Genomic DNA, 23,727 nt, shown 5'->3' with positions numbered 1-23,727 from the left:
GGCAAATTAAATGAAATATTAGTATTACTATTTACCGACCATTTCATTCAAATATAATAATAAACACAACTACCTTAAAAATAATACAATAGTAACAGAGTGCATTTTTCAATTTCTTTTTATTATAATATCTCACTAACCTATACACTGCAATATAAGAACAGAAATTAAGCAACAAAATAATTAAAACATATAAAATAAATATTTTAAATTGTTTCTCCCGCGACCTCCATGTGACGTCAGTGTGATGACAAGAACTACATTTCCCATAGTGCACTTCGCGTGTCACGTGGATGTTTTCTGGTTGTCTCTGCATGTAGCGGGACACAGTGACCCTGAAGTGAATCGGGGTGATTTTATTTGTGTCGCTGGAGTGTTTGGGGTGATTTAGTGCTGATGGGGGCCGCGGACAGCAGGAGCAGGTCTGTGTCTTACGGACTCGATGAACAGGACAATGTCAGGGTCATACACGGAGTAAAGGTGACAGACACCACAATAATAATCATGTCCTGACTGATACTACTGGACCTTTATGAGATTCTGTTGTAATTGTGCTTTTATGAACAGAAGTCTGCTGTAACTCTTCCTCTTTTGAACTTTAGTGGCTCTGAGAAAATGAAAGTATCAGTTTTTAATTGATTCATATGTGATATAATGATGAAATCCGCTCATTTTAAAGCATTGTGCTCGTGTTTCTCCTCATGGCTTGTTTGCTGGGATCTAATATGCTGTGAAATAGTAGTTTTATCTGCTCTTACTCAAGGTCAACGACACAAAACAGTTCAATCTGATCTGAGAACAGTGTGTTATTTATTATTATTTTATTATATTTTTTATTTCTTTTGAGAGCTGTATGTTTATTTGGTTGTATAAATTTATTTTTTGTTTTTGGTCATTTGTCAGAATGTATTTACCCAGATATGCACCTGAAAGAGGGAATCATAACTCAGTTGATGTTATATTAATGCCTCTGTGCTCTCAGTTGTCTGGTGATGTTCTTCAGCGGATGCGGGAGACTGGACCATCCTCATCATCATCATCACCCAAAGCAGAGAGTGCTAAACCTGAGCCAGGTTCGACCGCTTCTGCTCCTCTCTTCAGCAACACTTGTTTATATCTCATATTTGACTGTGATGCTGATATTTCAGGGCCGTCTGCTGCAGAGACACAGGAGGAGCTCAGGAGACGGTTAGTGTGTTATATAGTTTTATCAGTATTTCTGAACACATTCTCTAACATAACTACTGCAACTCTGTTAAAAATCTCTAAATTGTGTGTTTTTTTGTTTTACTTTTTGTACTTTTGTTATGTGTTTTTATCTTTTTAATAGCTTTAGTTTTAATTAATGATAATAACCTTGGAAAAAGCATTACATCTAATGCTACCATGATGCATAAATATTTGCCAGTTTAAATAAAATCGAATATAATATTTTTTTATTGAGATTATGATGCATTACAATGATAAACAAATAATTGTGAGCTGCATTCACTAGAATCAAGGCTAGTTGGCTCATTCATCATGACCAGTTCTTTAATGATGTTTAATGGTCATGCAATTAGTGTCTGTCTGTCCCTGTAGCTGATGTGTGTGTGTGTGTGTGGCTGTAGGTTCGAGCGTGAGCAGGCTCTGGTCCAGGAAGAGTTGGCCCGGATCAGCCGTAGAGAGATGGCGAGAGACGATATAAACCCAGCGGCGCTGCAAGAGACAGCAAAGACACGGCAGGAACTCGACAAAACACACAACCTGGTGAGACACACACACACACACACACACATGCTTTCTCTCACTTCTCTTCTGCTTTCATTATCCTGACGCTGTCTGGCCTTCTCTGACATACACTATGCATTTTCCCAGAAAAAGTTTTAGAATTTTTATCATACGTTAATGTAAAAAATCTTGTGTAACATAACTTGTGTTTGTTTGTGTGCTGGTTTTTATTGTTTTTGCCATGAAAATAGATGCTGATATGGCATTAAATAAATATATACTACTACTACTTTGACAACATGAGACCTCATTTTACAAAATAATATATTAATAACGAAGAACTTTCAAGCAATAACTCTCACAGATTTTTGTTTGTTTGCTCAAATATTTTTCATGATGAGGCATCTATCTTTCTGATCAGTTGACTTCACTGTCCTCACATTTGCATGCTTCAGTGTTTAATTCAAATATATCTTTAAAAATCAAAAACTGGTTTAATTAATGTGGTTAAAGTCACACAGACAGCAGTATTAATGAGTGTTTTGCAGCAGGAGTGTTTGATGTAATGTTGCTGTTTGAGGTGATGCTCCTCGTTTAATTACAGAGCGTAATTATAATAACCAGCTTCATTGTTAATTATAATTACCCTTTTTTGCGTGTAAAGCTTTTAGTGATCATGATTGCAATATTTTATTTTGTACTCTCTCTCTCAGTTCATTTTCCCTCAGCTGATGTGTTTCTGATTAACATGTATATTCCGGCTCATTTAGATGCACAGATGTGTGTTAATACCCAGTTCATTAATTACTATAAACACTAAACGAGTGTAAAAGAACAGCAAACCACTGTAAGAAGCGTGTGATTCCTACAGAAACAGAGACATTGATTTGGTACAGTCATTAAAATAGGCAGAAATTAAATTCAGCACAACTTTGATGTAATTATAAATACAGCATGGGCTCTGGGGTCCATGGGCTGTAATGTTTCCTCATCCTTCACCTTGTTTCTCTGCTCTCTGTTGTTTCTCAGCCGGATGAGTTGAGTGTTCGGGTAAGAAGCAGCAGTCGTTTGCTGTGAATCTGAGTTTTATTGTAGTTTTATGTGTCATTGCTTCGTAGTGTTGTGTGTAAATGAGACAACAGACTCAGTCAGTCTCTTCATCAGAGCCTTTTTAAAGTCAACATGAAACCGTTCACAACCTGTTTACTAGAGTATGACCATATTTAACAAGAAAGTGTCATTGGGACTTGAGCTGATTGGATGGTGAAAACTGATTACAATAAGAGCGATTGACGCATATAACAAGTTTTATTTTAGTATTTTATACAATTATAGTTTTACTAATATTTGAAATAATTTAGCTTGAATTGTTTTATATATTTCTTTATGGCTTTAATTTTAGTTTTAGAAATGTTATTATTTCAACTTTTCTCATTTTCATTTAAGTTTAGTTTTTTCAATTAATATTTATATTTTATTTCAGCTTTATTTCATTTACCGAGAACATTTTTAATAGGTTAAGTTAACAGTAAAAATATTGTCAAATGTGAAAGTTGTTCCAGAAGTGGAGCAATTTATTACATTTTGATGAATATGATAAAAAAAAATAATATATATATTTTTCATGTTAACTTTAAAGCTGCTAGCTATGGAAGCTGTTTCTATGGAAACCCGTTTCTGCCGCTGAATAAAAAAGAAAAAAATGGTTATTGGGACTTTTTATCTCACAATTCAGACTTTTTTTCATAGAATTGCGTGATATAAAGTCAGAATTACGATTTATAAAATCACAATTGCGAGACAAAAACTTTTTTTCTGAAATGTGAGATAAAAAAATCGCAGTTACCTTCTTTATTTTTTATTCAGTGGCAGAAACAGGCTTCCATAGGGCTAGCCATATAATCACACATCAATTAAATCTTCATTTATCATTGTGTGTGTGTGTGTGTGTGTGTGTGTGTTGTAAGTCTTCCAGATGTTTGTAGTCATTTATTTCTCCAATCATATTTGTGTTATTGATGTGACAAAACACACACAAACACTGATGTATCATCTGATACATGCATCTGAAGTGTGTCTTTTCAGTCCGTCCCATCATGCTTTGTTTTCTGTGTTATTGTACGTCATGTCTGTCGTCACACAAAGCTCATTTCTGGCTAATCTCAGCATTATTCAGTGAGTTTGTGATGAAGTGACGGTGTTTCTGTCCTCTTGCATGCTGCTGCGCTCTTTCTGTTGTGGATGGCTGCTGCCAGTTTCCATCATAGATCAGGTACATCAGAGGACATCAGATCTTCATCGTGTGCTGCAGTCGAACATCCGCCACGTTTGAAAGCCATCAAGAGTTTTGTTGAATTGCAAATGAACAGGTGATGTTGAGCAGGTTATTCTGTGTCTATCAGGCCCGACAGCTGAAGAAGAAAGAAAATGAACTCAAACATCTGGAACAGTTTTACAAGGAGCAACTACATCTGACGGAGAAGAAGGTGTGTGATGCACAAACACACTTCCTCACAAACCATTTTTAGATTTGAAGCCTGAATTTGGCCCATTTATGAACCTTTTTTCATTGCTAGAAATAAAACATGTCAGTTTTAACAGGTTTTAGTGAGGATATTTACAAAATGTGGCCTTTAGAAGTACTTTAAACACACGTCTCGTCTTTGATCTTACTGTAAGGCTGAAGATGGGTTGTTTTCTCTGATGTGTTCATATCATATTAAATATAGTTGGTGAGTCTGCATTTATAAATACATCTGTTTGCATGAATGTGATAACGTTGAGGTCATGATGATTATGCGGCTTCATCTGAACCGTGGCGCTCTCGTGTCACGTATCAACATCCTTTATGCTTCTGATGAGCGATACGCCACTTTAATGTGTGTGTGTGTGACCGATCCGGAGAGATGAACTGTGGGTGGAATCCAAATGTGTGATTTTATGCTTTTGAAAGTTGTTTTAGATAATTTATTAACCGCCTGAGGAATGAAAGCGAGAGAGTTTCAGCTTGTGTTTAGCAGAACACAAACCGTTTCATCACTGCAACAGAAAAATAAATGAAATAAAATTATAAAAACTAAGAATATATTTACTTCACATCAAAAGAAATGTGAAAATATGATTTTATAAGCCATAAATAGTAGGCCCGTTACTATAAAAAACAGCCTCAGATGGCCTGAAGCGTCTGTCCGCTCGCTGTGAAAGGATTTCTGATTGATCGGAAATGTTTTTTGGACGTCTAGAAGTCAGCTTTTTAAACTTTATACAACTTTATTCAAATTAACCATATTTATATTGAACTGTCTGAGCAAACAAGGCATCCATAGTTTTATATTTTACATTTACGTTTATGCATTTGGCAGAAGTTTTTATCCAAAGTGATTTACATTGCATTCAAGGTACACACTTCTATTTTTATTCATTCTTGCTTTTCCTGGGACTCGAACCCATGACCTACTGGTTGAGCTACAGGAACGCTGCAGTTACAGTGACATTAATTTGAGTAGTGTTTGAAGAGGTTCAAGACAAAGTCCTATGGGAACGCAACCTTTGAACCTTGGGATATCAACGCCACAAAGTTTAGAAATAAAGTGAACTGTGGAAGGATCAAAATTCCTGTGAACAGAAGTTGGTGCATAACATATTCATGAGCTGTTTTTCAGATTAACATCAATATTTGAAATTAAATATTACTGGACAAAGGAAAGTGTATAAGTCAAGTGCTTTAAGTGGAAACTTAAAGCACTTATTTTTAATCACTAAAGTTTTTGAACTTTAAGAGCCGTGGTGTGATAAAGTATAAATAATATGTGATCTTTTAGGTCATTTTAAGCTGAAGTTATAGCTGAAGTATTAATTATAGCTGAAGTAGATCTGAGGCTGTAGTTGGATCATCATTCATGCGTTGTGTGCAGCTGCTCTCGCTCGTTTCGCTTTAGCTGTGTGTGTGTCTCAACAATAATTACACACTAATACACACTGCTCTGTAGTGCTTTCTTAATTTGAGCAGAAAGACACTCAATATATTCTCTTCAACTCATTGCATAAATAAATCATTTCACCTCAAAGTTAAATAAATGAAAAAATGTATATTATATTTATTATATTATATTATGAAAGCCTGCTTTTATGACCATTAAGATTTATTTGCATTGTGACAATATTTTTGTGAAATTTAAAGACAAGAAAACATGCCTGGTCATATTTCACCTCAAAATTAAATAAATAAACTAGTTATTAAAAAGTATAATATATTATATTATATTAAGAAAACAATTAAGAAGATAAGAAAATAAGAAAAGAGTTTCTGTATTATGACAATTTTCATGACCCACAAAAATTTAAAAATTAATAAATATATTATTATAATATCATATTATATCGATCGTAATTATTATTATATTAATCGTAAAAAGTTTTTTTTTTTGCCAAATCTGTTTTCTTGTTGATTTTTGGCATGAAACATGAGCCAAACAAACATCATTGACTCAATATGGCAAATTCTGACTCAATCAATAGAGTGAATTTGAGGCAGGATTATCTGTTTGTCCAACCCATGGCAGACAAAGAAGTGTACAAGGAAACCTGTCTGAAAACAGTCATTATTTGTGCAGTTTTATGTGGTGATGCCTGTGTACACTAGTTTTAAACACACACACACACACACACACACACAGTGGGCAAAAACACAATACACTCCTCCATCCCTGAATCTTTTCTCTTTCTCTGTCTCCTGCTCTATTGAGGTGAGACCTTTAATCGGCTCTCGTCTGTCATGTGCGTTATACTGCTGCAGTCTGTGTGTGTGATGCTTTAAAGGACGGCTCACATTTTTAAGATTCAGCCTACACACACTAATCTGAAATGCTTTGGTTAAGCTCTCAGAGAGGAATCCTGAGCGTGACACAAAGGCATCTCTCACACACACACACACAGAGAGGAACAAAGATCCTGATCCCACGGGCTTTCTCTTCTGCATGCCTATCTTCACTCTTCATACTGTAATGTATTATTCATGTCCTTCATCTTAAAAAGGGTTTGTGCTTTTCACACTGTCAAGCTTTTGCTAGAATAAATCAGACGTGTTATCAGATGAAGCTCTGACGGCCGATCAGACTGATATCTGCTCCAATCTAAAAGGACTTAACTAGACAAACAGGTGTAATTTCCTTCATTCTTCTTCATTATTGTTCATACAGTCAGAATACACAAATCTACATCACATTAAATGTATCCTTTACTTATTTTCTGGTATTTTCCTCTAATGCTTCATGTAACAAACAAAGTAAAAGACACTGTAAAACTTTTTTTTTTTTTAAAGTTTTACAAGAAAATACTTTTTCAGTGTTTCTACTTCAAGATTTCATGTTAATTTAATGTGTTTCTTTGTAGCTAATTATGAAATTTACTGATTATTTCTGAGTTTTCTAGTTCCTAGAAGTACAATTCACTGCATTTTCCTGCTGAAATCAACCCTAGAGGCAGTAAAACACCAGTGACTCTTATTCCTTTGTAACAGGAATCATGACTACAGAGGCAGATTTTCCATTAGTAAAGCCTTATTTTTGTGTGGTTGCATGCACAACTCTGTTATAACCACAAACACTTTTACCATGATGCATGATTTGTAAACTAATATATTTTGATGTTTGCATCACATAACAGCACCATATGTGTAATGCTTTTCTGATGCCGTAAGCTTGCTCGGTAGCGCACCTGGTACAGCATTGTGTTTGCATTGCAGTGTGATCGCGTACGAGATCCTGTGAAACACGAGTCAAATTAAAAGAGCTCAAAGACTTGTAGAAGCATGATTGCTTTAGCAAGTGTGGTTTTATCTTTCATTTGCTCTTAACACTGTCAGTCAGGTTTAGTGTACATGATACATTATTTTCAAATGCATTAACCTTTTAGCACCGCTCTCCGTACATTTCATTTCCAATTGCTGCAATGTATCTTGCAATTGTGAGTTTGTTTCACAAGTCAGACTTTTTTCTTTCAATTCAAAATTGCAAGATATAAACTCGTAAAGAGTTAAAAAGGTAAGATAAAAAATAGCATTTACCATTTATTTGTGACATAAACATTCTGGGGGAAAAAAGTCAAAATTGTCAGATGTAAACTCAAAATAGCAAGTGTTAGAAATATAATTTTGAGAAAAAAATCCTAATTGTGAGATCGAAACTCGCAATTACAGAGAAAAAATAATATTTGTGGGATTAAAAAGTTTTTTTTTTTTTTTTTTCAGAATTGCTTGATAGTAATTTGCATTTGCAAGTTACAAAGTCAGAATTGCGAGACATAAATGTGCAATTGTAAGGAAATGAATTCCTCTGAATTGGACTTTATAACTCGCAATTGCACTATTCTGAGAAAAGAAGTCAGAACTTCAAGAAAAAAGGCAGAATTGTGAGATATCAACTCAATAGTCTGAATTGTGAGATAAAAAGTCATAATTACGTTTTATTGTTTTTATTCAGTGGCAGAAACAGGCTTCTATGCATTTCACTTTAAAAGTTGTTAAAGCAATGTAAATCTCATTTTTCAGTGGTTGATTGACAGGCGAGATGGCGGTCTATTTGAGCCCAGCTGGTGTATCAACGCTGAAATGTGTGTGAAATAATGTCATTGCTGAAAAAACATTGCAACAATGTAAATGAATGTTAATGAAACAATGCTAAATGGTTGTAAAAAGACCTCTAAATCAACACTGAAACTTTAACAAGCTTTAACGGTAAACGATGTTCACAACATGGTTTTTGTTCTGTTCCACCTTTAAATGAATTTGAGAGAGTTTATGCATGTGTTTGTTAAATGACACCCGAACACATACAACACATCTGCTCCAGCTGTGCTGTCAGTGTATTTCGTCAAAGAGACATAAACTATATACAGATGTGAGCATTCTTTGCTTTTACTGAGGTACTGCCTCACACAGAAAAACAGATCAGATGAAAACATCCAGAGACACTTCAGTAGAGCTGAGAATCAGGCATTAATGAAGCCAGAAACGAGAGAACGAGTCGAGAATCAAAAGTGTTTTCTCTACAACATTATCTGAGCTTTACTTATTTGCTGTTTATCCCATTAGACTCTTCCTTCTGTGAGGGAGGAATCATGGGATCTCAGCGGCAGCAAACTGACTCTTCACGTCTGTGTTTGATAAGGCGTTCGTTATTACTAGTTAGTGATTTGAACAAACTCCTTAAAGAGAGAGTTCACACTCTTCTCTCAGACTGATGATTTCTGATGCTTGTCCCTCGTATTTCACTGATAGATTATAATCACTTTCAGGGTATTGTTTTTGTGTCTTGCTGGAGCTGAAGAAACGAGCAGATAATACACCTATAAAAGTATTTCACACTTCTGCAACATTGATTTGTTTCCCTGAAGGCCATTTATAAAGTCAGTCAAGGTTTCTTGCTCCAAAACATTCAGAATTTAAGCTTTTATGACTATTTCCACCCCTAAATATTAAATCTTTTTGATACTGTACCTTTAAGACGACTTCTCCCGTAGTCATTTCTGAACTGTGTTGTGTTATTTGTGCAAATAATTCATATTTTGAATTAGCTTTTATTTTTATATTTTTAGTTCTATTTTCAGTTTATATATATATATATATATTATTATTATTATTTTTTTATTTTTTTATTTTTTGCAGTTAATTTTGTTGGGTATTTTTATCTAATATTTATATTTTTTTCCTTGACCGCTAGCTGAAATAAAGTTAAAATAAAATGTATAATTTATATTTTAATTTCAGTTAACGTTTATTCTATTTCAAATAACAAAAACCCTGGTTTGAGACTTAATTTCTGAGCAGTGATGGTTTAGTATTATTTAGATACTGGTAATTAGTTTTTATTTTTACATTTTCAGTTTTCATTATAGTTTTAGTCATTTTGTTTTGTGCTTTTGTTTTTATTAGTTTAATTTTTTTTATAATATTTCTACAGAATTAATGTATTTTTATTTCAGTTTTTAGTCATTTTAGTACTTCAGTTTTTTAGCTTTAAGTTTTTCATCTAATATTATTTTATTTTCAGCTTTATTTCAAGTAGTTCCAGTAGTTTTAGTTAACTCTGACAACATTGTTTCTGAATGAACCATTTTGCATTTAGTTTCAATTCAAGCTAATGCAGTTTTGTGAATGTTAGTTCAGCCGTGTTTATTTAAGAAAAGCAAGCATATTATTTTATCAGTTGTGAGTAGAAGTTTATCTGAGGCAGATGCATTGAGTGAGATGTGATGGTGTGTCATGAATGTGAAGGTAATGTTTTGTAATTGTGGTAATTGCCGTGTAAATGCCCATAAAACTCACCAAATAAAACGTTACGACGTCTCACTCGGTGTCCGCGGGCTGAGAGATGTGCTGACAGAGCTAGAAAATAATGCCACTGCTTTAATTGAGCCTGTGAGGATGCTGAAGAGTTCCTCCACACACATTTCTGAGCGTTCATTGCATCGTGGGATTGCTTTAGAGAAGGTAACAGAAGCAGGAGATGGAGGAAAAAACACTATTAAACCAAAGCAAAGCAAGAATGAATTATGATATCTTTTTCCCCTCTCCTTTGAGCTTGCATGATAAATGTGGCAGAAAATGCATCTGTTTGGGACCGTAAACATTTGCTGATTGTAAATGGAGAGTCTGCAGGAAAACAAATGCATTATTTAATTGTGTATTTCATGAATGATTGCAGCTGAATGAAGTCCGACTCTTTGTGTCTGTTTCTGCAGAACACTGAATACTATCACCAGACTGCACACATGTACGAGCAGGAGGCGCGTAAAGCAGAGGCCACCGTTAAGTGAGTGCAGTTTAGTATCATACTGTTATAGTTTTAAAATAAACTTTTTTATTTTGAAATTTAATTTATTTTCATATTTTAAGTTTTGGTTTTAAATGTAGTTAAAAGTTTAGCAATTTTGTTATTTGTATTCATTTTTTAGTAGGTTTAGTATTTTTATTAGTATTTTTATTAGTCTATATAATTTTTATAATTGTTTTAGTTTTCGATTTAGTTACTTCTGTACGTACATTTTAAAATAAATGAAAATGAGAAACTATAGCTAAAATTAAATCTTTTTTTATAAAGTATAAATTAGTATTTAAAAAGTAAAAATAAGAAAACGTTTTATTTATTTTATTTTAGTTTATTTTATTTGTTTGTTTTTTTACATTGGTTTGACTTAATTTACTAAGATAATATTTTAACCTTTAATGAGTCATTTTTTTATGTAAAAGAGCAGAAAGCTGTGTCTTTGTCGAGTCACAGACATGTCTACTCAATATCAATGCCAATACTTTTTTTGAGAAACAGACAAATTCATCTGCAGTATTTCTTTAGTCCACTAGGTGGCAGAACAATGACTATTTTTCCCTCTAGTTCTTAGTTTAGTGTCTATCAGTCTTTGCACCTGTGATCTGTATTGTGTTCTTGAGCTGGTGTTTAACACATTTTGAAGGTGATCCTGTATTAGTTGGATTTTACAGTAGAGTGATTGTGAGTGGCATAAAACAGTTTTTGATGTGAATGTCTTGATTGTAGTCTGTGTAATTGACCCAGCACTGTTGATGAAGTGTGTGTGTGTGTGTGTGTGTGTGTGTGTGTGTGTGTGACGCTCAGGCCTCGTCAAGTGAGTCCCGTCTGCCCTGAGCTGCAGTCGCAGGTGTTGAGCTGCTACAGACTGAACCCACAGCAGACGCTGCACTGCTCACAGCTGGCCAAAGACTACATCAGCTGCATCAACACCTCCAAGAAGGTACGGCTGCGATCTGTCTGCTTTTATCAGGGATGCACAATATTGCAAAATATTATTATTATTCTTACTGGGGTGGTGATGGCGCAGTGGATAAGACACATGCCTTTGGTGTGAGAGACCCGGGTTCGAATCCACTGTGAGACACCAATGTGTCCCTGAGCAAGACACTTAACCCCTAGTTGCTCCAGAGGCGTGCGACCTCTGACTATATAGCAATTGTAAGTCGCTTTGGATAAAAGCGTCAGCTAAATGAATAAATGTAAATGTAAATGTACTGTATAGCATTAAAATGACCATGCACAGTCAACCAGTCTTTAATTGGTAAAAAAATAAATGCAGATGGCGCAGTATTATATTTAAAAATTATTTATGTACTATGTACTTTTATAGTGTTTATTAATATTCTGAATTTATTAATTTACTAATATTTTGCTTTATTTATTAATTTATGTTTTTTTTACATTTTGTGTAATTTTAGGATTTGCTTTTATAATTTTTAATACCTTTTTTTTATACTTCTATTATTATGTCAGATTGCTGAGGCAACATTTCTAAGATTTTATATATATATATATATATATATATATATATATATATATATATATATATATATATATATATATATCTATCTCATAGCATAGAAAAGAGTTTACTGTTTGAAATGTAAGACACCTGAGCTGATGATATTGGCAATTTGAGTCTAATCAGACCCATGCTGATAATAAAACAACATGATAATACTGGCCGATAGTGATATTTTATTCATATTTCTGTCCATTGTGTAACTGAGAGCTAGTTAATTTTAAAACATGCCAGAGTCATTTTCTCTGCAGGAAATAAGAGGCAGCGTCCACTGCTGTGTGTCTCGTCTGATGAGTGTGTGAATGAGCAGAGCTTCTATCAGACTCACTTTAATACTGGATCATTCATGCATCTCACACACAGTCAGATTACAACAGCTTTTATTAGAGATCATTTCTGTGTGTGTGTGTGTGTGTCTGAAGCTGGCGCAGTGGCCGTATGCCAACTAGAGCGGGCAAACTGCCACACTGCTACTGAAGTGAAACACAGTGCTAATGAAAGGCATTTACATTCGAAAGAATGGTCTACAGCTAAAGACTGAGCGGAGCTCTCCAGCACTGAAGACTGAACACAGACCCTCTCCATATCACCGGCATACTCTGCTTTAGCTGATATACAGTATAGTCTTTGTCGTTAGATTAGTATTTTAAAGGGGTCATATGATGCTTTCCCCCCGCCTCTCTCAAATGCATCGTTTTCTACAAAGCCCCTCCTTCCGACAAGCACAGTCTGCTCTGATTGGCCAACTGTCACAGTGCATTGTGATTGGCCGAACACCACAAGCACGCATCGGAAATGTAACGCCCCTTACAATAATCATGAGCTTCAGCTTTTAAAGTAAATATAAAGAGTTAATAATGTAATTATTATTGTAAGGGGCGTTACATTTCCGATGTGTGCTTGTGGTTGTCAGAGCAGACTGGTTTTGAGACAATCGCATCATATGACCCCTTTAAAAAAAAACTACTACTTCATTTTTTTGGCCCGGTTTGAGAAAACTGACATAAAAAGTTTAAATTATGACCATCGTAATTATGGCATGTCTCAATTACCCAAAAATATTTATATCGTAATTTTGATCTTTTGTCTCATAATTTTTACTTTATCATAATTAGCCATTTTGTATCTCATTTATCACATTTTTATTTTTTTTTTATCTCATAATTATGACATATCTCAACATTTTGGCATTTATCTCATTATGGCTTAGTATCTCATAATTGTCCAAATTTGCCTTTTTGTCATAATTATGGCTTTTTATCTCATTATTTCAACCTTTTTTTTGTTATAATTTGACTTTTTGTCATAATCATGTTCTTTTAATCTCATTATTTCAACATTTTATTCAATAATTATGACTGTCATAGTTGTGTTTTTATCATTTATCTAAATTTGGACCGTTTATCATAATTGTGACTTAGTATCTCAATTTGATCAAAATATTTTTTTTTTATCTCAAATTTGGCCTTTTATCTCATAATTTTGATTTCATAATTTCATAACTTCATAATGGAGTTTTTGTCTTATAATTTCAACTTATGATTTATGACAGTATTATGACTTGCTATCTCATTTGGACATTTGTCTCATTATGACTTTGTATCTCAATCAACTTAGACAAAACAAAATTATAATTATTTTATCATGTCATATTTTTGGCTTTATTTTATAATTTCAAACATTTATGTAACAGTCTTAACTAAGATTCTATCTCATAATTATGATTTATCTCCTTATGATGTAGTATCTCATAATTTAGACGTATGTCAGTATTTTCCAAAGCAGGATTTCTTGTTGTTCTGTCAGAAATGTGCTTCCACAGACTTGAGCCAGAGACTTTTCACAGCAGACAGAAAGAGACGCACTAGTGAAAGCTCAGAAGACCTGATCAACAACCCCCAAAACACACTAACACTTTTTTTTTTTACTTCAAAAAATTAAAAAATCTACTTGTTTGTTTTTTGGACCATATTTTTGTTATCGAAGAGCTTCAGTTTGCATCGTGTCAGACTGTACCACTTTACTGTGGTAAAACCACACAAGCTCATATGATATTCTGTCTCAAACGAGATCACTTTCATATCCGGATATATCCAGCTGTTTCAGGTTGAGGGTGATAGACGCTTCAGAAGACGGAGCAGAGCCCTGTTAGCGGTAGGGATCTCGCTGCGCTGGGTGATTGAAAGAGCGCTGATAATGAAGGAAACGCGTGTCAGGATGATCCTGAGATCATGAAAGCGTCTGGCATTTCTCATGTGTCGTCCTGCAGCTGTGTGATTGATTCAGATGATGAAGCTGACAGCCTTTGTTTGCTCCAGAACTGAGATGGTCGCAGTATCGCGCTCATATCTCTGAGCAGACAGTAGACGTCCTCTGACCTTCATATTTGTAAGGCCTTCACGCTGAACCCACTGACATTCGAAGCTAAATATGGCACATGTTCTGGAAATTTCCTATTGATTGCCGTCAGACACACAGACTGTACCGGAAGAGAAATGCCACATGAATCAAGAGTCTTTGTTGTCATTCTGTCATCCACCATCGTTTTAGTCTGTGCCACCTCTTCCTGTCTGCCACTTCCTGTTTTCACGCTTTCTTATTCTTTATTCCAGAATATCTGAATGTAGTTTCATCAGATCAAGTGTCTGTATCTGTGTCTCTTCTGTCTCCCAAACTTCACTTTTCTTCTTCAAGCATGGCTTTTAACTACACCATCTTTTCAAACCCAACAACAGACCCTTTGCTTTTGTCAGAGGGAATATATATGTATGTGTGTGTGTATATAAATTCTTGTATGTGTATATATATACACACACACACACAATAATTTTTAATGTGACAGTTACTGTATGTCACAGTGTAGTTGGAAATGCAGTAAATCAGTGCAATGGATAAATATTATTTAAATACATTACAAATCACATTTTATTTGATTATTGTATTTGTTTTATTTTCTTTTTAAATGTATAGTCTCCTATAGAGCTCTTATATATCTCTTCTAAAGATCAATAAGTCATGGCAACATATTTTTTTCCCCATTACTTTAACTTAATCAAAATAATTGACCCAATTTCAACTTAATTTTTACATTTATAGAAGGTTCAAATTCATTTTTTGTCATTTATTTAACTGACCTAAAATATATTTTAAGTCAGTTGAATATAACTTAAAATGAAATTAAGTTGAAATGATTTGAACAGCCAATTTTATTCAGCGTAATTTAAGGCAGCAACTACAGTGCTGTAATGTTGTGAAATATTATTACAATTTAAAATAGCTTTTCTATGTGAATATATAGTGAGATGTAATTTACTGCTGTGATGCAGTGCTGAATGTTCAGCGTCATTACTCCAGTCTTCAGTGCCACATTTCTGTCGTTTGGAGCCAGTGTCTCTTATTCCTGTATTGTGTCTAAACATCCAGTGAGTGAGTCCCATCATCTGTGCGGGACAGTAATGATGGTCCGTCAGCAGTAATAAACTGTGTGTTTGGTCGGTCAGCGCAGGTGTGTGTGTGTGTGTGTGTGTGTGTGTGTGTGTGCTGCTCATTGATGAATCTGCAGGTCGGGTCATTAATCTACAGCAGTGTCTGCAGGATGAGGATGAGGACAGGAGGAAGGTGTTTAGTGGTTCCTGATGCCCGCGGCGCTGCTCCGCTCAGCCTGGCATCTTCATTTTATGCTCCTTTGGCTTGATTGGGATGCTGTGTTCCAGCTGTGGCCGTTTCTCTGGGCTGTCGGCTGATGATTGAAGATGTGCGGCTTTGTTCCAACATCAGTGTTGTACCTCGACCAGACTGAAGCACAGCATTAAACTCCTGCCCTGAGCTCAGACGCTGGCCTCACTGCTCAAATCATCTTTCTCTGAGTGATATTTATATACTGCATTAATGACATTATTTTCATGATAATGTAATAGCTTTAAATTCATTCAAGTAATACTGTAGTGTGTGTGTGTGTGTGTGAGAGACTATAGCGTCTGCTGCTTATAGAATACCTCAAACTAAAGTCAGGAGAGGTGAGCGACACATGAGCGCTGGAATTGATGAAGGAGGTTTATTATGGAAATCAGCGCTTGTTGACGTGACTGTTTGTTTGTTCTCTGCAGAACTCACTGGTGAACCACGGATGAAGATGATAATGTGATGGTTGGTGCTGAAGAAGAGGAGCAGCGTTCGAGGATGCTTTGTGTGTGTGTGTGTGTTTGTTTGGGGGGGGGGGGGGGGGGGGGGTATCAGGATTGTGTTGGTCTGTTGAGCTGATCTTCATTTACTGTGAGCAAATAAAGTCTCTTCCGCGTCTGTTTCTCTCTTCAGTCTCTCATTACTCTGTTAGCTTTCCACACAGTGACAGTGAAGAGTGTTCATCAGTCTGAAACTGTTTTCTGATGATCTGCACGGATGAATATGATTAAACTCAACCATTATGGAGGCAAAAAAAATCATTTTTGTCCACTGCTGTGTGCTTTGAGAAAATACATTTTCTCTGAACATATAAATCTCTAATATTTGTGTAGTTTCTGCATTTTTAAATCAATATTTCAGTATAGTTGATGCATTTTTGAACATATAAATCTTAATATGTCAGTGTAGTTTATGCATATTTAACAAATCTGTAATATTTCAGTATAACTGATGAATATTTGAAAGTAATATTTGCTTCAGCTATGTGAGATTATAAAAGGTCTACAGGAATTGGCATTAAGATCATTTAACAAGCTTTGCATTTAGCAGTCAGTGATGTTTTGGGTTGATTTTTATACACTTTTTCTGGCCCGTACAAACGCAGGTTGGATTTTTGAGACTGAAATATGACACATGCGTGTTCTGTGATAATGAGTGTTTGATGGAGTTCCTGTGAGAGCTCTGTGTATCATTCTAGAGCCGTGTGACGTGATTTCCAATCATTGCGTCTCTGGCACAGACTCACTCTTGTGTTCACGAGGAGAGGACTGGCCTGTGTGCTTGTAGTCATGGTAACGCTGGTGGAGACGGATGAAGATAACAGGTCGGAAAATGGGATCTGGCGTTCCCGATGTGTCGTATTGATCTCCATCTCTGCGTGTGAATCACAGAAAGAGAGTTAAACATTGATTCAAACGTGCAGCTGCAGAAATACAGTTTACTCGTGTGACTGTAAACATATGACAGCGCTTTATTATGTTTGCTGAGCCCATATTAAAATAATACCAGGAAATGAATCTGCTGTCTTGTTTGTAGTAGAATATTACATGATATGAAGATGGTCAGACGTCAGGCTCAAAAACACTGAGCTCAAATAAAAGAAAGGAAATGCTGCTATTTGTGTCACATCTGATAGAATTCAGTATTTTCATTGTTTACACTCATTATTTCAACTCTGTTATTATAGAAATTACATAATAGATTTTTTGGGCAAAAAGTATAAAAATTGCCAAAAAAAAAAAAAAAGCAATGTGATGACTTTTGCTCAGTTCAACTGCTTTTGAGCGAAAATATTTAAAAGTTTTTTTTTTTTCTGTTTTGATTTGAATTTTAGTTAGTTGTTTCGTGTTCGATTATGTTCTTAAGTTTTTTTTTATTTTATATACCTATATAATTTTTAATTAATTTTCACACCAGTTTTAGTTATTTTAGTACATTGAGTTAAAATAAATGAAAATGTGAATTGTAAATTAAATAAAATGTTTACATTTTTTTTATTTAATTATTTTATTTCATTTAAATGTATTTTATTTCAAGTAACAAAAATATTTCTTAATGGTTTTAGTTTTAGCTAATAACCCAATTAACAATAATAAGCAATATTTTAATAATTTATCAACACACTTGCATATTTATGCTTATTTAATGTTGGTTAATTATCACATGACATGCAGATAAACAAAATATTTATTTTAGTAAGTGTTTTATTTTTATTATTTTTATTTTCAAATATGCATATATTTCAATTTGACATTTTTTATGGTTTAATTAATTAGCCTTTAATTATTAAATAGCCTTTCACCAACCCCAGTTTGGTAAACCCCGATTTATTAAAATGATATAGATTCTGTGACAAGATTTAAATAATATAATGCTTAATACTTAATAACTAGTGCTACTTTGCAAGGTAAGGTTGGAGGTAAAAGTCTAATGACTGTGCTGGTGGACCACTAATGTGAATAATATTAACACTAAGAATATAAATACAATGTCAGAGACTCTCACTGACTTTCATCATCATAATGAGATAAAAAATAAACCCAGTGAAGTGCAGCATGTAGTTACATATTCATTAAGGTAAACAATATATCACTGATTCACATATAGCTTATTATTGGTTCACACAGCATCGGTTTCTTCAAAAATAACTGATGTTGACATGAAGATCTTATATAGACTGTATCTGCATTCAAATGGCATTTGGATGAAACATGTTGATACCTGATATGTGACATTTGAGGCAGACATCTGTTCTGCTGGAGTTATTCACATATCACACATCCTTTACCTCATCTCAAATATCACTGGAGCAGCTTTTATTGTATTACAAGTGAAATTGTCATTTCAAAAAAAGATTTCATTGAATTGACTTTAATATGGATTTTTTATTCTAATCTGTTGCACTTTGCATATGTCATGAGGAGAGAATGAGCTGTTCTCTCTGAGGGTAAAACTTCATTCACAGCCCGAAGCTCAGAAACAGACGCAAAGTGAACAAATGCAAATGAGTTGAATGAAAGTTTCTCCACAGCAGGTGCAAAATGCCTTCAAACCATGAGAAAATGCAAAAACTGAGCTGTTGTGGATCCACACACACACGTGGCGACAGACGAGTGTCTGATCTGTATATCTCTCAGTAAGCTTCTGTCAAAAGGGTTGGTGTGTGTGTGTGTGTGTGTGTGTCCTGTATTTGCATTTATAAGCATGCATTCACCATTACACCATTAATCAAATTCCTCTGATGGCTTCCAAAAGTCAATGCAATGATCCAGATTTCCTCCTGAAAGCGAGATTGGCTTTTTACTTTCTTTCAGTTTTCCTTTTAAACACTTTAACACTTTTCTTTAACGCCGTGTGTGTGATGGAATCTCATTTCACAGCTCATTTAACACTCGTGGAAGCATATTCATGAAAATAAAGCCTCTCTGCCATCATTTCCATTGAGCTCCGTGTTCTTCTCTCATTATGACGCTGTTTACTTGCTTTAGTATAATGTAAAATAATTGGATCTGACTCGTTGCAGTAACGAGTATTTGATGGTGGATAGTTGGGCTGATGCACGACTGGAGGAAAACAGTTTGAGTCTCGCTGAACTGTAATCTGCAGGAAATATTCAGCTTAATCACAGTTTGCCAGATAATAATGCAGATGCCAAACCGCAACATGCTCTCATGCCAACAAACATTATCTGATTATGATTATTATAGCCGGCTTGTCATTATCTTATTATCTTGCTAAGTTCACTTCATATAAACTATGAAGCATTGCTCAATAAAGATGCAAAAAAGGAACATTAAAATGATGTTTCTGCTCAAGATCAGGACAAATAACAGGTGCAAGAATGAGCAACATGGTCTTAAAAGTAAAAGGCTATTAGAATAAATCAAAATGCATAAATACATATGTGCTGCAGCTGCTATTCAATTCATAATCAATGGCAAAAGATCACAGAAACATTAATGCACAACAAACACCATTATTCATTTGAAAGTGCCTTATCTCATTTTAATCAGATGAACTAAAGCTATGATTATAAAACTGATTGAATGAGCCACAATCAAAGCTGTATAATGCAGAAAAAAGCTTTACAAATCTGTGAAACACATTGTTCAACAACCTGCAGGTTAGTTAATAAACTATATAACTCGGTGCAAAAAAATGTATTCTGATTGCATTTAATTCAGAAATAAACTAATGATAAAAAAGGATTTGAATAATAAATTTGTCATGGCACTCTGGAGTTAAATATGAATTAAAAGCCTTTAATGCATCATGGCTATTCAATTTTAAGTGAGCTGTCAATCTTTATGACATCACCAAATGCTTTATAGTGTGTGTGTGTGTGTGTGTGTGTGTGTGTGTGTGTGTGTGTGTGTCTTTCACTCACCGCAAATACAAATGAGGTTAAATGCTCTTTACAAATGTTGGCAATTATTCAAAGGCTGCAGACAATAAGGTCAACAATAGTTCACTATGATGTCACTAATCAATAGAGGTCTTGATCTCCAGTCCTTTCTGTCAATAAAAAGAACCCAGAACATTCCGTTAATGAAAATCTATGGGATTTTTGGGGATTGTTATATGACTGCTACAGGAAAACCATTAATCCATATATATACAATTTTTTCCAGGTTTTAGCTTAGTTTTTTAACAGTGTCTCTACAGTCTTCATACTTCATATGAAGACATATTTGCATTGCTTTTACCGTACTCTGTAGATCCCACTTTCTCTCATCCCACGATTGGTCGATTATTTCCAATTCCTCTATGCAGTTGGTCAAACTACTTTTCAGTCATTACCTTCAGCAAGTATGAAAACAACAGGAAACTAAGCTAAAACATAGACATTTTAGGCAATTTAGGAATCCTGTGAAAAAGAGGATATATGGCCACCCTAGAAAAAATAAAGCATACTAAATCAGAACAGTCTTAAATACCATTGAACAAATGTATGCTAATATTTCATGTGTTACAACTTGAAAGCTCTAAAAGGAAAAGTTTGTACACTGTTTCCTGACCAAACAGCAAACCGTATAAGTCAACAGAAATACACCCTTTATAGCTGAGGTAAAGAAACTTGTGATGTTGCACACGTATATGAAAACACTTCCTGCAGCCGTACGGTGGCCTGAGGGCGCCATTTGAGATTGTCATTTCACATGAAGAGCTGTGAGGAGATGAGAAGCGTGGAAAACAGGTTTACCTGAGACTCCCAGCTGTGTGTGTGTGTGAGTGTGTGGTGTAAGATAACAATACACAAAAACATGTTATAGTATATGTTTGCATTGGTGAGTTTGCCTTTATACACACAATATTTGAATATTCCAGTAATAATTGAGCATTTGACCTCAGGCCTGAGTGTGTTTGCATTCATGTGTCTCTCTCGTGGTCCTGGTTGAACCGCCTCAGGACTGTTAAACACAGAAACCAGATCTCCGCTTTGCTTAGACAGTTATTTGAGGATCAGCTCCACACCTCCAGGTGTAAACAGATGCCGTTCTCAGCTCTGAACTCAGGTAGAGCTCATCTCGCTGGAGTAAGCAGCCTAAACGTCCCCCTCCTCTGCTGCCTGCGAGGAAATCGCTCGCCTCGCCCTGAAATATTCTTCAGAAGAGCCGCCGTGAGGTATGGAAGATCATTAAAAGCGCATGGACAGTGACTGATTGGTGTTAAATGTGTGTGTGATGCTGCTCTGTGCTCCTCTCTGGATTGTATTTCTGTCACTGTTATATGACAGAGATGAATGGCTCTGAGGGTTTGTTTGTGGAGGAGTGCATGTGTGTTTGGAGAAGGCTGAAATGATGTCATGAGTCACTGGATGTGATGTCTTGGCAAGCAGAAGATAATGTTAATGAGCAACCAAAGCTTGTGTGTCGTTCAGAACTGAAAATATAGCCTGCAGTACTTGTCAAAAGATTGGAAACGTTATGATTTTTAAACATTTTTAATTAAGTCTCTTCTGCTTGCCAGATCTGCATTTATGTGCTCAAAAATACAGTAAAAACACTAGCATTGTGAAATACTATTAGCCCTTTTCTATCTGGATACATTGTAAAATGTAATATATTCCTGTGTGACCAAAGCTGAAATTCCAGCATCATTACTCCAGTCTTCAGTGTCGCGTGTTCCTTCAGAAATCATGATCTTTTACCAATTTCTCCTCAACACTGAAGGGTTTGATTGGGCACACAATCATGACATCAGCAGCAAATTAAATAGGAGCTGGGAAGTGCTCCTCCTGTTTAAAAGCTGATATGTCTGTTTATATCAATCCGCATCGTTGTTCCAGACAGACTGTCAGTTTATACCGACTCTTCCTGCAGGTTATACAGTTATGCCAGTAGCTGGCGACTTGATGACTGAGTCAATTGAATCACTCATTCACCCGATTGAAAGAATCAGTGTGTGTCATTGAATTTCTCACTCAACCTAGTAGTTCAGAAATGCTTGAAGACAAGAAAAGACCATTCAACATATAAAGCAACAACACTCAGTACATCAACATGGACAACAATATTCAGATTTTAACACGATTAAGACACTACTCTGATTAAGAATCTAGAGATTTTTGATTAACTCAATCCGGCTAAAGTCATACTCGAAGTAAACAAATTGAATTAAGACATGTGGAGTATTCCTATTTTAGTTGCATTATCTAAGTTTAGTATAGACATGTACTCACCTTAATCACACTATTACCGTCGTGTGTACGATACACACACGGCACTGATCAACCGTTTGACAGCAAACAAAAGAGCATAGCTTCATCAACGCCGTCGTCTGTATAGCATGACAAACAATTGACTGCACTTGAAGCTCTCATAAAATTAAAAATGAAACACTGTATATGGCATTATAACGAAAACAAACTATGTTTATCTGTGAAATTCTGGAGGGGACATCAGATGGCGTCGCATGAGGACCATTAATAAATATGTACTATAACATGTAAAACATGAAAGGAATATTCTAAAAGTAACTGTAAACACCTTAATCAATAAGGTAAACAATTAGATTACTTATGTCCATGTAAATGTAGTCATTGTTTTATGTGTCATTTAGGGCTCAGTAAATCTGAAAATGGTGACAGTACAATAACAGATGGAAGTGAAAAACACTTGATATCACAGCAGTCCAGGATATATTGAAACATGTCACAAACATTGTCAAATCCAGTGATTAGAAGCCAACAAATGTCCTCCGACTGGTGAGCTCTATGATGTTCCCTCAGCTGTTTTGAAGTCCCAGCTGTGTGCTCGTTCTCGTGGTGTTAAGCATCTGTGGATCTGTGTGCTGAAGTGACATTGAGTTCACACAAACAAACAAACAACTACAGTGCAGCAGATTTAGCAGAGCTGCAGGAAAAGGGTAGCAAAATAGAGTTTTAATATTTGTGCATATATACTTCCATTTGTGTTATTTTATAGGTTTGATGGGGTTAGTTTTATAAATAAAAAGGAAAAACTTTTGACTGCTATTGTACTCGCGGACCCTTTATTTGTGTTCAAAAATAAGGTCCAGGGTCATAAACACTCATGAATATTTTGCACGCTTATTAGCATGTGAGCTGAAGATGCTAAGCAATATTCAGCATGTCTAACTGATCCCAGAGCAACTACAAAAATCAGCATAACTTTGTTTTCTGTTTAGCATTCAAATTTACTGAGAGCAGCTCCTCAGAGATCTGATCCTAAAAACACAAATCCTTCAAGTTCAGATGCATTCAGAGAATCAACCATCAAATTGTATCCTAAATGAAAAGCTTCATTTTTTTAAACAAAAATACTGCTATTAGTGGTAAAATGTTATATTTCACTCAGATAAGTTGAGGTCAGGGTCGTGTTATATTGAAAACCATCTTTATAGAAGTGAGAGATCTTAGGTTTTTGAACTCTTTTCTCTTCTTTTTAAATGTTCATCTAAGTTGACCTCCTGATTTGATTTCTGAAATTAGTTTTTGCATATGGGCAGGATTTGACTGTAGCTTCT

The 23,727-nt window shown here is 35.1% G+C and overlaps 1 protein-coding gene across 1 annotated transcript; it reads left to right on the top strand.

The window, feature by feature from the left end:
* Positions 1-259: 259 nt before the first annotated feature.
* Positions 260-17,248, top strand: LOC306844889 (MICOS complex subunit mic25a-like). The gene is made up of 8 exons (XM_079377316.1): positions 260-480; positions 983-1,073; positions 1,149-1,188; positions 1,611-1,749; positions 4,113-4,196; positions 10,450-10,520; positions 11,340-11,475; positions 16,164-17,248. The coding sequence occupies exons 1-8, from the start codon at positions 397-399 to the stop codon at positions 16,185-16,187; spliced, it is 669 nt and encodes a 222-aa protein (XP_079233442.1). The 5' UTR covers positions 260-396; the 3' UTR covers positions 16,188-17,248.
* Positions 17,249-23,727: the final 6,479 nt, after the last annotated feature.

The sequence above is a fragment of the Barbus barbus genome, assembly GCF_936440315.1.
Source record: "Barbus barbus genome assembly, chromosome: 25".
In the NCBI taxonomy this organism is placed as follows: domain Eukaryota; kingdom Metazoa; phylum Chordata; class Actinopteri; order Cypriniformes; family Cyprinidae; genus Barbus; species Barbus barbus.
This window is presented reverse-complemented; position numbering and strand designations above follow the sequence as displayed.

Coding starts and splice junctions, on each gene's coding strand:
- LOC306844889 (XM_079377316.1), top strand. CDS start 397: ATGGGGGCCGCGGACAGCAGGAGCAGGTCTGTGTCTTACGGACTCGAT. Junction 1,074..1,148: donor GAGTGCTAAACCTGAGCCAG/GTTCGACCGCTT, acceptor CTGATATTTCAG/GGCCGTCTGCTGCAGAGACA. Junction 11,476..16,163: donor GCATCAACACCTCCAAGAAG/GTACGGCTGCGA, acceptor TGTTCTCTGCAG/AACTCACTGGTGAACCACGG.